The following is a 16871-nucleotide window of genomic DNA, read 5'->3' on the forward strand; positions in this document are numbered from 1 at the left end:
ACCCAACGGCGCAGTAGGATTTGGGACATCACAGGGAGCGTTTGTGGCAGTTTGCTATGGCCCTTGGCCATTGGTGGCACAGTCCAGGCTCTTCCCTCTAAAGTAGAGGGAGGGAAGATCTACTGATAAGTTGCCACTTGCCATGGAATTGGCAAAGGTTTCTGACATCCCCTTGTTTGGCAGCAGTGGCAGCAGAAGGTTCTTTCCAAACCCTGAATTGGCAGTCCTCAGGTGCAGATTTGTACTTGCATACACAGGTCATCCCCGTGTATGTCTCCTGAAGCTTGGCTTCAACCCCCACCCAAAACTTGCCATCTTGTGCATCTCTCCACACCCACCCTGTGCTGCGCTTGGCTCCGGCTGGTGAACTAACAAAAGCCCTATAAAAAAAAACCAAGCCCTTCCTGGCCTTGCTCCGGAGCCGGGTTGCGAGAAACTTGTGGCGTCCTCCAGCTGTCGCTGGACTACAACTCCCATCATCCCTGACTTATTTGCCTTTGCTGGCTGGTGGGAGCTGCAGTCCAGCGTTTAGGTCAGTGTTTTCCAAAGGTGGGTCTGCAGCTTTTTTTTTTTTGGACTACAACTCCCATCATCCCTAGCTAGCAAGACCAGCGGTCAGGGATGATGGGAATTGTAGTCTGAGAAGAGCTGGAAACCCAAGTTGGGGGAACATTGATCTAGAGCAGCCTTTCTCAACCTGTGGGTCCCCAGATGTTGTTGAACTACAAATCCCATCGTCCCTAGATAGCAAGGCCAGCGGTCAGGGATGATGGGAATTGTAGTCTGAAAAGAGCTGAGAACGCAAGTTGGGGAAACTCTGATCTAGAGGCAGACAGAGCATTCCTGTTGCCGGCAAGAGAAGCAACCTCTTTTCTGGAGCTGATTTACTCATTTCACATGCTCATGGGTTGCTGGAGCCTGTTTCGTGCCTCCAAATAAGGCCTGGGGAGCTGAGCTAGCTGCTAGTCGAGCCTCGCTCACCTTCTTCCTTCCCCCCCCCCTCTCTCTCTCCCTACTTCCCCCCCTTTTCTTCCTGCACAGAGCGGCACTGGGCAGCGCAGCCAGGGCACCTCCATCCCGCAGAAGTCGCAGGCGAACAAGTCTGCCTACAACAGCTACAACTGGGGCGCCAATTGAGGGGAGGCTCAGAGGCGGCTCCACACACTTCAACCAAGAGACAAACGGAAGGACGACAGCGATCTACCCAAGAAGGAAGGACCCCAGAAGGAAAGAAGAGCTCCCCTGCCCTCAGCACAGCCCTGCAACAGCCCCGGCGGACCCCGGCCAACATGGCTCTGGGCTCAGCATCCTCCCCCCCCCCGTCCCTCCAGCCACCTTCTCTCCCTCCCTTCCCCATTGTATGTAATATAGAATTTGTATCTTTTTTCTTTCCTTTCTCTCTCTCTCTCTCTTTCTCTGCATTCATTCAGATTACGAGCTGTTCAGCCGTAGGGGCCTTTTGTTTTGTTTCGTTTTTCTACTCCTTTACTCTTCCCGCCCCTCCCTCCCCACCCACCCGCCCAGAAAAAGGAAGGAAAAAAAAGAAGTACCGCCTGACGGATCCAAAGGAGTCAACATCTGGAATCCTCTCTCTCTTTCTCTCTCTCTCTCTCTTTCTCTCTCTCTCCCCACTCCTCCTACAATGCCCCCCTTTATTATTAGGAATAAGATCAGTAATTGATATGAACCGCATTGTAAGATTAATTAGTTGAAGTGTTTTTTTTGTACTGTGTTCTAAATTTAATGGATAAATGTGTCTTGTATATAAAAACGAAAACCCCACTCTGTTCTCTGGGCCTTGCGTTTTCCATCCATAGTTGGACTGTGTGTGTGCGTGTGTGTGTGTGCGTGCGCACACACTTAGAGGGTACCTGCCAGGCAGCCCCAGCCCCCCCCCAAGCCTGTTTCATTCTCCACACTGAAGCCACCTCCCCAAGACTGCTGTGTTTGTCTGTTTCTCCCCAACCCACAATAGCAGGGGTCAGCAAACTTTTTCAGCAGGGGGCCGGTCCACTGTCCCTCAGACCTTCTTGGGGGCCGGACTAGATTTTGGAAAGGAATATGAATGAATTCCTATGCCCCACAAATAACCCAGAGATGCATTTTAAATTAAAGCACACATTCTACTCATGTAAAAACACCAGGCAGACCCCACAAATAACCCAGAGGTGCATTTTAAGTAAAAGGGCACATCCTACTTACGTAAAAACACGCTGATTCCCGGACCGTCTGCAGACCGAATTTAGAAGGTGATTGGGCTGGATCTGGCCCCTGGGCCTTAGTTTGCCTACCCATGCACAATAGGGTCATAATATCTCTCCTCAATCTCTCTCATCCTTCCACCTTCCCTGTCTCTTGCCTACCAGAGAAAGCCTCTCACACACACACCCTAGTCAAGTCATGGTGCCTTCTCTCCCTCCGCCCCCACCTCACCTATTTGGGCTGTGATAACAGATTTCTGCAAGGGCTGGCCATTCATGTGCCTCTTGCACCCCCTGTGATGTCAGGCAAGCTACAAATATAGTCAAGAGAAGGATGAACAGTGGTACCTCAGGTTAAGTACTTAATTCATTCCGGAGGCCCGTTCTTAACCTGAAACTGTTCTTAACCTGAAGCACCACTTTAGCTAATGGTGCCTCCTGCTGCTGCTGCACCACTGGAGCACTATTTCTGTTCTTATCCTGAAGCAAAGTTCTTAACCTGAGGTACTATTTCTGGGTTAGCAGAGTCTGTAACCTGAAGCGTATGTAACCCGAGGTACTACTGTATACATAAGTCCTTGTTCTGTTCAGCTACTTCAAGTGACTTTTGTGGATCAGTAACTAAAAACAAAGCAATACCATAAAGAACTCAGTTTTACAGTCCTCAAAAGCCACCACCATTAGATAATTGGCCTTCAAACATGACTACACCTCCTATTATCCCTGACCATTGGCTAAACTCTGGATTATAGGAGTTAGAGCCCAGCAAAACCTGCAGACTCGTGACTGGAGAACTCCAGAATCAATGCTGCATACTAGTTTGGCATTGCTTGTATGTACCCTAATTTTGTGCAATGGAGCCTTGAGATTTATGGGGGCCAAAATCTTGGGGGTGGATTTGCATGGACTGGAAGAATTACAGACTGCAAGACAGTCGTCGAGAGCAGCTGCTTTCTTGAACTTGAACTAACCTGTGCTTCACTCGTTGGAACCATACAGAACATCCATAAACATAATATCAATTTAGCGGATAACTTGGAACTTGAGTGGCTCGTAGTTTATTTAATAAATTCCAATGCTGCCTTTCATCTGAGGCTCACAGGGTGTTTTGCAATATAGAAACACAAAGAAACACTAAGAAAAACAGCACACACACCCCCAAGCCATTAATTGCTTAGTTCGCCAAAGGCCTGGGAGAAGGAATATTTTTTCCTTGGTGCCCAAAGTTATGTAATGAAGGTGCCAGGTGAGCTGCCCTGGGGAGAACATTCCACAAGCGGGGAGCCACTGCAGAAAAGCCCCCGTTGGTTGTTGATGTCCTCTCATGGAAGAGGCCCACAAAGAAGGGACTCGGAGGATGGGCACAGGGTCTTCCAGCTATGGGGAAAGGCGGTTCTTGAGGTGTTGCAGTGTTGCGCAGTATCTGCAGATCCTGCTTTCCGCACCCCCCAGAAAGACCAGTGATAAGTGGCTATCCAAGAGGGGTGGATTATTCCAGCAGTTTCCACAATACCCCACCCCAAGAGAGCCCTTTTGATGAATCACCACTCTCCAAATATCACTTCTCTAGTTACAGGTAGGTAGCTGTGTTGGTCTGCCATAGTTGAAACAATTTTTTTAAAAAAATCCTAGTAGCACCATAGAGACCAATAATAATACAATAATAATTTATTATTTATACCCCGCCCATCTGGCTGAGTTTCCCCAGCCACTCTGGGCGGCTTCCAACCAAGTGTTAAAAACAATACAGTGTTAAATATTAAAAACTTCCCTAAACAGGGCTACCTTCAGATGTCTTCTAAAAGTCTGTTGGTGTTCTCTTTGACATCTGGTGGGAGGGTGTTCCACAGGGCGGGTGCCACTACTGAGAAGGCCCTCTGCCTGGTTCCCTGTAACCTCACTTCTCGCAATGAGGGAACCGCCAGAAGGCCCTCGGAGCTGGATCTCAGTGTCCGGGCTGAACGATGGGGGTGGAGCATGCACATGAAAGCTCATACCAATAAACTTAGCTGGTCTCTATGGTGCTACTGGAAGGAATTGATTTTTTTATCCCTTCTCTAGAACCATTAGCCTGTAGATCTTTGGACTGGAGGAGGAATTTCAGGAGGCATCTGAGTCCAAAGTTGTTCTATGGCAGCCTTGAATATCTGTTGTCCATGGATGGTAGCAAAAACCTGTGTCCCTTAACCATTGTACAAAACTGAACCTGCATTTAAGTCTTTAAGTAACTGGGTGGTGTACAATAGTTAAAAGGAGAGGGCCTGCCAGCCAGCCGGCTTACAATCAATAAACCTGAAATAAACTGAAGATTGAATGGAAATTGAGAGATCTCCTGTTACCAGCATTCTTGCAGGCAAAGGAGGCTTTTACATCAACCTGTGTGAGGCTAAAATGTACGATGTAATAATAATACTTGGTGCCCTCTGGCAGCGCCAGTCAACAATCGCTCTTAAGGAACTCTAAATTCTCCGTTGATTTACAAGGTCTCTTGGGGGACGTTGGGATTGAACTCGGAAACTTGCGCATTGCATCAGTCTAATTCACGAATAAGTCTATGAGCCGCCGGAGAGGAGAACGTCAGTTCTATCTCTGGGGTGTCGTTTAGAGGTAGCGTCGTGAAGACTGGGTCGCTTTACGGCCGCCATATAAGGGCAGACGGGGGAGGAGGAAAGGGGGCGTTTCACAGCAGAGTGGCGGAAGCGCGAAGGGAGGCGTGGCGGTTTTGCTTTACGGCTGGCCGCGGAATGAGCCTCTACGACGTATTTCGGGGTTTCTTCGGCTTCCCCGGGGAGCGCAGGTGAGGCTCTGGGAGATCAATCCCCCCTTAAGAAAAGAAATATGTTGCTCCCTCTCCTCCTCTGAGCTTTTCAAAGCTTGGCAGGCGGAAATCCCACCGGGGCAGCTTCCCTTCCAACACCTTGGGGCTACACCGGCCGAGTTTCTGCCTGCCTTGCAGCTGGCAAAGCGATCGCATTACAGTGGTACCTCGGGTTAGGTACTTAATTCGTTCCGGAGGTCCGTTCTTAACCCGAAACTGTTCTTAACCTGAAGCACCACTTTAGCTAATGGGGCCTCCCGCTGCCGCCGTGCAGCTGGAGCACGATTTCTGTTCTCATCCTGAAGCAAAGTTCTTAACCTGAAGCACTATTTCTGGGTTAGCGGACGCTGTAACCTGAAGCGTCTGTAACCCGAGGTACCACTGTATTTACTAAGGCCTCATTCCAAGCAATCCGCCTATTTGGTGACGTGTGGGTATCCTAAGGTAAAGGGTAAAGGGACCCCTGACCATTAGGTCCAGTCGTGGCCGACTCTGGGGTTGCGGCGCTCATCTCGCTTTATTGTCTGAGGGAGCCGGCATACAGCTTCCGGATCATGTGGCCAGCATGACTAAGCCGCTTCTGGCGAACCAGAGCAGCGCACGGAAACGCTGTTTACCTTCCCGCCGGAGCGGTACCTATTGATCTACTTGCACTTCGTGCTTTCGAACTGCTAGGTTGGCAGGAGCTGGGACAGAGCAACGGGAGCTCACCCCATCGCGGGGATTCAAACCGCCGACCTTCTGATAGGCAAGCCTTAGGCTCTGTGGTTTAACCCACAGCGCCACCCGCGTCCCCTGTGGGTATCCTGCCCTTCCCCAAAAGCAGCTGGAGGGTCCCCGACTCCCCTTGCACCAACCCTTCGAGGTGGGCTGCACTGAGGGATATGGGCTGGCCCAAGCCCCCCCCCCCCCATTTTATCCCCAAGTGGAGATTTAAACCTGGGTCCATCCATGTAATCGTTTTTAGCCATTTTTATGTACAGTGGTACCTCGGGTTAAGTACTTAATTCGTTCCAGAGGTCTGTTCTTAACCTGAAACTGTTCTTAACCTGAAGCACCACTTCATCTAATGGGGCCTCCTGCTGCTGCCGTGCCGCCGGAGCACGATTTCTGTTCTCATCCGGAAGCAAAGTTCTTAACCTGAATCACTATTTCTGGGTTAACGGAGTCTGTAACCTGAAGCGTATGTAACCTGAAGCGTATGTAACCTGAGGTACCACTGTAGTTACAAGCTGTGGGTTGCATTGTGCATTACATGCTATTTTGATTTTTGTTTATTTAAACAGAGTACCGCCTAACAGTAAATAAGCCCTGCTAAAGCTGAGCAAGCACGTTAACATTTAAAGCAACACCCCCCCCATAGCACCTCTCCCCTTTTCCCCATTGTTGCTACAGGCCCCGCGACCCCTTCTTTGGGGGAATCACACGGGACGACGAGGACGACGACGATGAAGATGGCTTTGGGGCGAGGCACCCCGGGGACTTTGGGTTCGGGTTCACATTCAGCCCAGGTGGGATGCGTTTCCACGACACCTTCGGATTTGACGAGCTGTTCCAGGATTTCAACAACCTCTTCCAAGAGATGGGAGTGAGGAGTTTGCCTTCTGGGCCCTTTGGTAGGCGAGACCTCGGGTTAGCCTTCAACTGGGTTTGTGTCCTGCTAGGGATGGCCCGGTTTGGAGGTAAATGGGCAAGTGGGAACTGAACCTGGAACCTTCTTCTCTTCCCTTAAAAAGACTGCAAGATTCTAGTCCTCATGGTCCTGAATAAAAGGGAGCAACTCTCCAGATATTCAGACGGCGGTTTCTCCGCAGATTCTGTGCCCCTGAGCTGCAGCCTTAACCCCAAAATAAATAAAATCAGAATGAACAATTGTTGTTTATCTGCCCACAGATTTCCCAGAGCCACCGGCACCATCGCCTGAGAAGAGGCAGACTCTGCGGGATTTCATGCTGAAACATCCGGATAGCCAGAGGTCCAGCAGCAGAGCCCTAGAGGACAACTCAGGCCCCACAGCTCCAGAGAGGAGGCCCTGGCAGCCGTTCCAAGGGGTGTGTGGTGCTCTGAACCCGGGTCCATCCCTGTTTGGTACCCCATTCTGCTACAGGAAAGGCTCCCAGATTGGCTTATGTAATAATAATAATAATAATAATAATAATAATAATAATAATAATAAAAAATTTTATTTATACCCCGCCCTCCCCAGCCAATACTGGGCTCAAGGTGGCCAACAACCAATAATAAAAACAAGTTGATTAAAATACAATTTAAAAAACAAGATTAAAATACAACATTAAAACATTAGGATGTAGCCTCTTTACAGGAGGAGAAAGGAAAAAGAAAGAGGGGGAGGGAATCAAACTGATTCTAAGTCAAAGGCCAGGCGGAACAACTCCGTCTTACAGGCCCTGCGGAAAGAAATCAGATCCTGCAGGGCCCTGGTCTCATGAGACAGAGCGTTCCACCAGGCTGGAGCCAGTGTTGAGAAGGCCCTGGCTCTGGCTGAGGCTAATCTAACTTCCTTAGGGCCCGGAACCTCTAGGGTATTGCTATTTATGGACCTTAAGGTCCTCCGTGGGGCATACCAGGAGAGGCAGTCCCGTAGGTACGAGGGTCCTAGGCTGTGAAGGGCTTTAAAGGTCATTTAATCATTTAAATGTAATCATTTAAATCAAAGAATCCCTGCCCGCAGGCTTGCATCCTAAGAAAAAAACACAGCACATGAGGGAAAAGGGACAGGGAGGGAAGAGGAAAAAAGAAAACTCAGGTTCCAGTAGGAGCTGCCCTGCTTCTCTTCTCTCCCACTGAGGTGGCCAAGTGAAATGGTTACAATTCTGGCAGAGGAGGCCTGGTGTTTGGGGTTGGGCAGGGGCGGTGGCCAGAGAGATGGGGACAGTCTGTTCCTTAAACAAATCCCCAAAGTCAGGTGTCAGGTTCTGGTGTGGTTGCTCAAGAGCAAACAGGCAAGACTCCAGCCTCCTGTCTTTTCCAGGCTTTATTATCTGTACAAAGTATTTACAGTTCAGAGCGTCGCAAGTCGTCTGCTCAGTCGCTAGCAGAATCTGGGAGTGACCCCCATCCTTCTCCTCTCCTCTTTGTGTGCAAACTTACTGCGCAAAGTGGGCGTTGGCAAAGGGGGACTTGCCTCCCCTCCCCTCCCCTCCACTTTGCTCAGGCTCTGTGTTGAGGGTCTCCCTACCATCTTCTGATCCCTGCGCCCCTTCCCCACTGGAGGCGGGGCTTCCCTCCTCGCCAGAGGAGGAACTGCTTCGCAAGATCTTCGGAGGCTCCTTGTAACACACCTGCCCTTCCACCTCTCGCCTCTGAGCTGATGGCAGTTCCCTGACATCAGGGATCATTGCGAAGGAATTACCGTATTTTTCGCCCTATAGGACGCACCAGCCCATAGGACGCACCTAGATTTTGGGGGGGGGGGAATAAAGGGAAAAAACTTTATTTCCCCCTCCCCCAGGCGTGGGGCCCCCAGAACAGGACCCAGAGCGGTGCCGAAGCTGCGTGCAGCTTTGGCATGGCTCTGGGAGCTTGCGGGGCTGGAGGAGGGGGAAGCCCCCTGCCAGCCTTCTAACCAAGTCGGGGGTCAGCAGGAAAGGCGTTCTGCGCCTCCCGCTGTCTCCCAGTTTGCAGGGCTGGCGACGGGGAGGAGCAGGCTTCTCCCCCCGCCAGCCTTCTAACCAAGTTGGGGGACAGCGGGAAAGGCGCGCTGTGCCTCCCCGCTGTCCCCCGAGCTTGTGGGTCTGGCAGTGGGGCTCTCCAGGCTTCACCGAAAGCCTGCATTCGCCCCATAGGACGCGCACACATTTCCCCTTCATTTTTGGAGGGGAAAAGTGCGTCCTATAGGGCGAAAAATACGGTACCTGGTTTTGACCTGTTCTGCCCATAATGCAGAATGAGTTGGAAGACCGAGGTGGTAGAATTTGGGGTGGCACTACGTCACTTGACTGGTAGGAACACATGAAGCTGCCTCGTTCTGAATCAGATTACTGGTCCGTCTAGTTCAGTTCTGCCAACACTGGCTGGCAGTGGCTGCCAAGGATTTTTAGACAAGGAGTCTCTCCCAGCCCTGCCTGAAGGTGTCACAAATTGAACTGGAACCTTCTGCATGCAAGAAGCAGATGCTCAACCACTGAGCTACAGCTCTGCCCCTTAAATTTTGAGGGGCACAGTGATATTTCTGCACAATCTCACAGAAACACATGCTTAAAAAAAACCCCACAAAAAGGACTTTTCCCTTAGGAAATGAGCACGTCACAGATAGGGCTGTTGTAGCATTTCCTCCCTGATAAGCTACTTTTCTACAGGCAGGGAGTTGTTTCCCCAGATGGATGGAATTTAGATCCTGCCCTTCCTCTCCAAGGAGCCCAAAGCAGCAAAGAGATACACTACATATATAGCTATCCCTCCTACTCTGAACGTGGGTGGTACTGTGGTCTAAACCACTGAGCCTCTTGGGCTTGCTGATCAGAAGGTCGGCGGTTCGAATCCCCGCGACAGAGTGAGCTCCCATTGCTCTGTCCCAGCTCCTGCCAACCTAGCAGTCTGAAAGCATGCCAGTGCAAGTAGATCAATAGGTACCGCTCCGGCGGGAAGGTAAACGACGTTTCCATGCGCTCTGGCTTCCGTCACGGTGTCCCGTTGCGCCAGAAGCGGTTTAGTCATGCCGGCCACATGACCTGGAAAGCTGTCTGTGGACAAACACCGGCTTCCTCAGCCTGAAAGTGAGATGAGCGTCGCAACCCCTTAGTCGCCTTTGACTGGACTTAACCGTCCACGGGTTTTTACCTTTACTTTACCTTTATATACAGCTATAACAAAAACATTCTAAAACCAATAACTATTTAAAGGTAAAGGGACCCCTGACCATTAGGTCCAGTCGTGACCGACTCTGGGGTTGCAGCGCTCATCTCGCTTTACTGGCCGAGGGAGCCGGCGTACAGTTTCCGGGTCATGTGGCCAGCATGACTAAGCTGCTTCTGGTGAACCAGAGCTGCCGACGGAAACGCCATTTACCTTCCCACCGGAGCAGTACCTATTTATCTACTTGCACTTTGACATGCTTTCGAACTGCTAGGTTGGCAGGAGCAGGGACTGAGCAACGGGAGCTCACCCCGTTGCGGGGATTCGAACCGCCAACCTTCTGATCGGCAAGTCCTAGGCTCAGTGGTTTAACCCACAGCACCAACCATGTCCCTAATAACAATTTAGAACATTCTAAAAGCAACTACAGTTGAAAACAATACTCCTTGCAGCGATCTCAGGGTTGTTTGGAACAGTCTTCTTTGGCAACCAATTATCTGAGTGAAGAGTAGTGTTTTTACAATTCCTCCCAGAAGTTAATGATGGAGAGGGGATTCCGCAACTGGGGAGCCATCACTAAAAAGGCCCTGTCATGGGTGAACGCTGATTGGATTGCCAGTCTTTCAATCGCTCTGCCATATCACTCCGCCTTCTCCTTCTGCATTTGTTTTTTCCTTCTCCCATCGCTCACACAGTTTTCACAGACCTTACTGACTGCGTTCTCTGTTGTTGTTTTTTTACAGCTGCGAGAGACTGATCCACCTCACCCAGAACTGAAAGATACCCCAAAGGAAGACAGAGGTCAGAGGGCAAACGGTGGGGAGGGAACAGTGGTTGGTTTGGGGCAAAAGATCCGAAGAGCCACATGTCTGGGTCTTTTGAGACCACCCAGATTATTCATGAGTGTTTTGGAAATGGCTGGGTGTCTGTATATATGCGAGTGCATGTACCGTATTTTTCGCTCCATAAGGCGCACCTCACCATAAGGCACACCCACTTTGGGGGTGGGATTCAAGAAAAATGCAGCTCTTGGGGGCTTTTGCGGGAGGTGGGGGAAGTGAGAGAGTCTTGCAAAAGCCAGTGATAGCCGCGCGAAACCTCCCCAGGGCAGTGGGATGGAAGGCTCCCCGCCGCCCTGCGAAGGCTTCGCGAGCTGCTCAGGAGCTTGTCGGGGCTGGCGGGGGAAGCCCGGGTCCCCCCCCCCCCCAGCGCCAGGGACCACACATTCGCTCCATAAGCCGCACAGACAATTCTCCTTAGATTTTAAGAGGAAAAAAGTGCATCTTATGGAGCGAAAAATACGGTAATTTGCTGTGTGATGCAAGAATCTACCCTCTCGTTTTGGGAAGATAAACCTTCCATGTTCAGGAGCAGTATATCTGAGTATGTGTTGAGTGACTGGGGATAGCTAGGGTTGCCATATTTCAAACAGTGAAAATTTGGACAGAAAACTTGTTGAGCATTTGGTGGTGGGGCAAAATTATTGGTTGTTGTTTTAGTTTTGCCCAAGGTTATAGAGGTTTTTGGGCAAAATCGCAAACAAAACTACTGTTTTGGAGCTATTTTTATGGGAAATCGCCAAAAACAGCACTGCCGACGTGAGTTGCTGTAATGACTGGATTTTCCCAGACATTTCTCTGATTTCCACCAGGACACTGCTGCCAAATATTGGGGATATTCCAGGCACATGGCAACCCCTAGGTATGGCAGCAGAGGGCTGTTGCTTGTGATCTCCCCAGATGTGTCTGTTTGGCCTCCGTGGGGAGCCAGATGCTGGACTTAGCCACATCTGTTTTGCCAGGACAACTCTTGTGCATTCAAGTGGCTAGTCCGTATTGTTGCAGAGGAAAGCATAGAAGCCTCTCTCTCAGTTAGAAATGATTCACACTCTAAGCAAAAGTGTTTTTACATGCTGAATTTGTTTTCTTAAGGGGGGGGTGGCGGTCAGTGGATTGAGGTTGAATCCTGACAAGACAGAAGTATGATTTCTGGGAGACAGGGAGCAGGCGAGGTGAACACTAAAACATCAACCATTAAAATCTTCTCTGAATAGCGCCCCCTTCTGATGTCTTCCAAACGTCAAATCATTGTTTAATCAGGACTAGGGAGTCCCTCGCCCCCACCTGCCTGCTCCTTGCCTCCCAGAAATCATACTTCTGTCTTGTCAGGATTCAACCTCAATCCACTGACCGCCACCCATCCTCCAAGCGTCACCGCCAACCCATCGGAACATCGGTCGTGGGGCAGGGATGGGACAGGATTTTGTATTTCAAGTCGAATTGATCCAATCGGAACGCTCTGAAACGGTGTGGGAACTGGTATCTTTCAAAACCCCAGACAAACCACCGCTCCAAAATTAAAGCTTTAAAAATGCACCTATTAGGAGAAGCAGTGCAAAAAAAAACGAATCTGAGGAGTGCAGTCGCTGGCAAGGAAGTTATACGTAAATGTGAAGGAACCCCTGACTGTTAAGTCCAGCTGCGAACGACCCTGGGATTGTGGCGCTTATCTCACCTTGTTGGCCGAGGGAGCCGGCGTACAGCTTCTGGGTCATGTGGCCAGCATGACTAAGCCACTTCTGGCAAACCAGAGCAGCGCACGGAAACACCGTTTACCTTCCTGCCAGAGTGGGAAGGAGGGATTGTTGTGGGAACTTGGATGTCTTGTGGGAAGAATGGAGAGGGGTGTGTGAGTATAAAAACTGCCTCAGCTGTTACTTGGTCACATTTTTATTACAGATCTGGACTCGCAGGTCACGTCCAAAGGGCTCGAGACTATTCTTCCGCCAGCCCAACCCCGGTCGTATTTCAAAAGCGTCTCGATCACAAAAGTGGTAGCACCAGATGGGGTACGTGCCAAAGCTTCTTTAATCCAGTGTGTGTGTGTGTATACCAGGTTAGCCTTATGCAGAGTAAAAAGGTAAAGGGACCCCTGACCATTAGGTCCAGTTGTGACCGACTCTGGGGTTGTGGCGCTCATCTTGCTTTATTGGTCGAGGGAGCTGGCGTACAGCTTCCAGGTCATGTGGCCAGCAGGACTAAGCCGCTTCTGGCGAACTAGAGCAGCGCACGGAAACGCCTTTTACCTTCCTGCCGGAGTGGTACCTATTTATCTCCTTGCACTTGGACGTGCTTTCAAACTGCTAGGTTGGCAGGAGCAGGGACCGAGCAACAGGAGCTGACCCCGTTTCGGGGATTCGAACCGCCGACCTTCTGATCAGCAAGTCCTAGGCTCTGTGCTTTAACCCACAACGCCACCCGCGTCCCATCTTATGCAGAGTAGTCCCATTCAAAATCCATGGACATAACTCATTTAGGCCCATTCATTTTGAAGATCTACTTTCAGGAGTACTTAGGTGGTACTTGTGTCCATTGGATTTTCACTCCTGAAAACTAGATTCTCTGCCAAGGAGAGGTTGAGAAGCAATGGTGATGGATAGGTTTATTTCATTGCGTTGAATATTTTATCTGCATTAATTGGCCTTGGGTGGTGGTTGAAGGGTAACATATCAATATGTAATATTGTTCTATTCTGTCACTTTGTGGGGCCACCTGTTGGTGGCCATGCGAACTGCAACGTGATGACACCCTGACAATTTTATTATATAGTGATATGTATGTACTGACAATTTAGCAATATGTTCTGCATTCAGATGAACTGAAGAGAGCGTCGAGCTGCATTGTGAAGTTTACTTTTTAACCTTGACATCTCTCAGGACCTCCTGGCTTTAAACTGAAAAATGGCAAACTACAAAATGGGCTCAGTAATTTATTAATCTTCAAAACAGTTTAGGAGGAATTGACTCCTGAGGTCCCTGGCAATGTAAAGGTCTCCTCTGAATGTCGGCATGCCATTCCTCACACTGGATCCTACTGGATCCCCTTCTTAACGAGCAGAGTCTATACTTCTACCCCAGGAATCTTCCCCAAATTTCACCCATCCCTTACACCCTCTTGCTTCAGACGGTGGAAGAGAGACGGACGGTGCGTGACAGTCAGGGTCACGAGGAGACAGTTGTCACCCGCCAGAGCGGAGGGGAGCCACGTCCGGGGTTTGACGGTGGCCGGCAAGGAGGCTCAGGTGAGTGCAAGGAGGGGGAGCCTGGTTCGAGAGGACTTTCATCTCATGCTGGCCTTTGAGGATAAACGAGAAACAGAGATTCGGCAGTCTGTGTTCTGCTGTTCCTGAGAAGCACACAGAAGCTTCCTAAGAATCTCAACTTTTGCTTCTCCAGTTTTTTCTTTTTTTAAGTTTCTAGTCCTTATGTGTCAGAAAAGTTAACTCTTCATTCAAAGAAACAAAGCAGTCCAGGCCTAGCGAGCACAGCAACTCTTCCCGGCAGGTCTTGCCCCGGTGAGGCGGTTGTGAGGACGGAAAGTCCCCACCTTCCACCACTTTCTAAGGCTCCTCCGCGTGCCCTTTCCCAGCAACCTGAGATTCCTTAGTCTTGTCACTCTTTGCTTCACCCTCTTCATGCCTCTTCTGGTTCTGGGAGACCAGGAGGGAAGAGGAGCTGGTCACACAGCAGGAGGGGAAGTCTCCCTGGGTTCTTCAGCAGCCTGGCCACCCCTTCCTTTCCAGCCTCTGCTTCTACCTCTGAGTCTGAACCGCTCTCTGTCACTGCCTCTTCCTGCTCACTAAACCCTGTTCCCTCTTCATCTTCGGACACTTCCTCCTCCCAGTCTTCTCCCTCTGACCACCCATTGCCTTACCACCACCCATCCCCTGGCTCTGAAGCCTTCCTCCCTTGGGGGTTCCCCAGCTGGTACCTCCCACCGCTCTTCGGCATCCAGCCTATCCATGACACCACCTCTGGCTAACCGGGCTGGTTCCTTCCGCAGGAGACCTGTCGCCCTTCCGCTCACGCCCTGGAGAGGACCTAGGCGACTCCGCTTCCATCCTGGACACCTTTTTCCGCCGGTGGTTCTAGAGTCAATAGTTCTGCCTGGTGGGTGGCCTTAGAGGGTAAGATCTGAGGTCTTCCTATGCAGTGGTAGGCTGGCTCCCATTGGGACTGGTAGGGCAGAAGACAGGGAGCCCAACAGCAGGTGGTGCTAGAGTCAACGAGAGGCACAGCTGTGACCAATGAGAGGCAGTCCCGCCCCACACATGGATGCAAGTAAGAAGGCAGGGAGGTGGGGGTGGCTGAAGGGGGGCTGGGATTGGTGAGGCAGTGCCCCCGTTCTCTCCAAATGGACCAGCCTCCACTCTTTCCTGTGGCTGAGTCAGCCAGCTTTGGGGGCTCTCGCCTTCAACCTTAGAGCTGGGATGGGGAACCAGCAGGACCCTCAGCTCTCATCAGGCCCAGCCAGCAGCCCCAATGGTCAGGGATGGGATCCCTGGTTGGTTGGGACATGGGCCTAGTTTGTAGGCGAGAAGCCTATGGCCTTCCATGACGCTTGAGTTGTTGGCGTAGCATTACAGATCTTGCCCCAGGGACTACGGAAGCCCATGGCGTCATTTATCCAAAGTCTGGGTGCTCAGGGAGCAAGGAGGGCATTGCGGTGCATAGCTGTCAACCGTCCCTTATTTGGCGGGAAACTCCCTTATCCCAGCACCGTGTCCCGCTGCTGTCCCTTATTGATGATGTCTCTTAAATTTCCTGGGTTTCAAACGAAGCAGCTCCTCTCCCTCCCTCTCTGCCGGCCAGGAAGGAGGGAGGCTCCAACTGGGTTGCTTGGCTGCGTTGCTCACCCAATGAGGCACTTGTGCCGATCAAATCAGCCACGTTGCCTGGGGACTCGCCTTTGCTCAGCGCTTCCCAGCGGAGAGGTGAGGGTGGTTTTCCTTGCTGCATCCCCTTTGCCGGGTTGCCGCACTGTGGGAACCACCGCTTGAGGCTTCGTTTGGCTGCTGGCTGGGCTTTCTGCCTTTGGCTCAGAAGATGAACATGCCTGTGCTTGGAAAATCCCTTATTTTGGCTGCTGATCCCTTATTTTCGAGGCTACTGGTCCCTTATTTTCAAATCTGTAATTTGACAGCTATGGTGTGGTGTTGTGGGTTGGAGTGTCATACGAGGCCCGGAGAGAGGGCAGCGTTCAAATCCCCACTTGGCCCTAAAAGGTCACTGAGTCAGTCACAAGCGCCCAGCATAAACTTCCTTGCAGGATTACTGTGAGAATGAAAATGGAGATTTGGGGGGAGAAAGAGGGACGTTGTGTGTTGTGTTCTTCTCTGTTTCATTGGGTTTCTGTTGTTTTTTCTTTCCAGATTTGTGCCCTCTGCGGACAAGGCCTCCATTTCAGATATTGCTTCCTTCCTGTGTGTTCTCAGTTCCCTGCGGCCTCCTCTTTCTTCCGCACGGGCTCCAACTCCTGAAAATATAACATTAAATAGCCTTTATTTATGCTTAAGTTTTTTCTGTGTGCTTATTTGCCATTGTCTCTAGCAGGAATGAAAAGGGCAAACCCTCCTGCTCAGGCGTTCCTCTCGAAGACCGAAAAAGAACCCTGTCGCATCCATCGTGTCGTGTCAAATTGTGTCAAATTTAGAGCATTTGCACCCTGCTCTCCAGCCAAGAAGGCTTACATGCAGTCAAAGCAAGACAGTCACTACCCGCAGGCTTACGACCTAGAAGGTACACGGCACGCAAGGGAAGAGGGACAGGGAGGGAAGAGGAAAAAAACAAACTCAGGGCACACATTCTGAAAGAGTTGTTCTTATAAGGGCTGATGGAGCTTGGCCTCAAATTTGAAAAGAAAGAAAAATAACAACCCAATGAACAAAGAGGGTATAAGCTTCCTGGTTCCTATCCCACTGAGTCAGCCTGATGGAGTGGCAGGCCCAAGCTGGATGGAGCTGGTCTGTTTTGAGGAAGCAGTGCTCTAAGGAGAGAGCCCATCTCTAGGCCTTCTGAGGTAGACTGCCTCAGAAGCTGGAGGTTTTAGGGAAGCTGTTGCGGCTGAGAGGCTCAGCTGAGATAGGGTTGCCAGAGTCCATGATCTCTTTTTGGCAAATGAAGTCTTCAGCCAGAGTTGTTGAGCTATTAGAGCTAGGATTTTCCTGGACATTTCAGTGATTTCCAACCAGACGCTGTT

The 16871-nt window shown here is 50.6% G+C and overlaps 2 protein-coding genes across 14 annotated transcripts in view; both read left to right on the plus strand.

Moving 5' to 3' along the window:
* Positions 1 to 1782, plus strand: part of UBAP2L (ubiquitin associated protein 2 like) — a 48643-nt gene extending 46861 nt beyond the window's left edge. For all 13 annotated transcript variants that reach the window (XM_082202075.1, XM_082202082.1, XM_082202080.1 and 10 more), the window contains one exon: positions 1042 to 1782. In XM_082202075.1, coding sequence (XP_082058201.1) covers positions 1042 to 1137 — 96 coding nt within the window. In that variant the 3' untranslated portion in view covers positions 1138 to 1782. The remainder of the gene's footprint in view (positions 1 to 1041) is intronic.
* A 3081-nt stretch (positions 1783 to 4863) lies between these two features.
* HAX1 (HCLS1 associated protein X-1) lies at positions 4864 to 16187 on the plus strand. The gene is made up of 8 exons (XM_082202543.1): positions 4864 to 4998; positions 6415 to 6635; positions 6913 to 7070; positions 10578 to 10635; positions 12573 to 12682; positions 13797 to 13914; positions 14676 to 14799; positions 16045 to 16187. Exons 1-7 carry the CDS (start codon positions 4946 to 4948, stop codon positions 14762 to 14764), a joined length of 807 nt encoding a protein of 268 aa, XP_082058669.1. The 5' UTR covers positions 4864 to 4945; the 3' UTR covers positions 14765 to 14799; positions 16045 to 16187.
* Positions 16188 to 16871: the final 684 nt, after the last annotated feature.

This window comes from Podarcis vaucheri, assembly GCF_965113315.1.
Source record: "Podarcis vaucheri genome assembly, chromosome: 16".
Taxonomy (NCBI): domain Eukaryota; kingdom Metazoa; phylum Chordata; class Lepidosauria; order Squamata; family Lacertidae; genus Podarcis; species Podarcis vaucheri.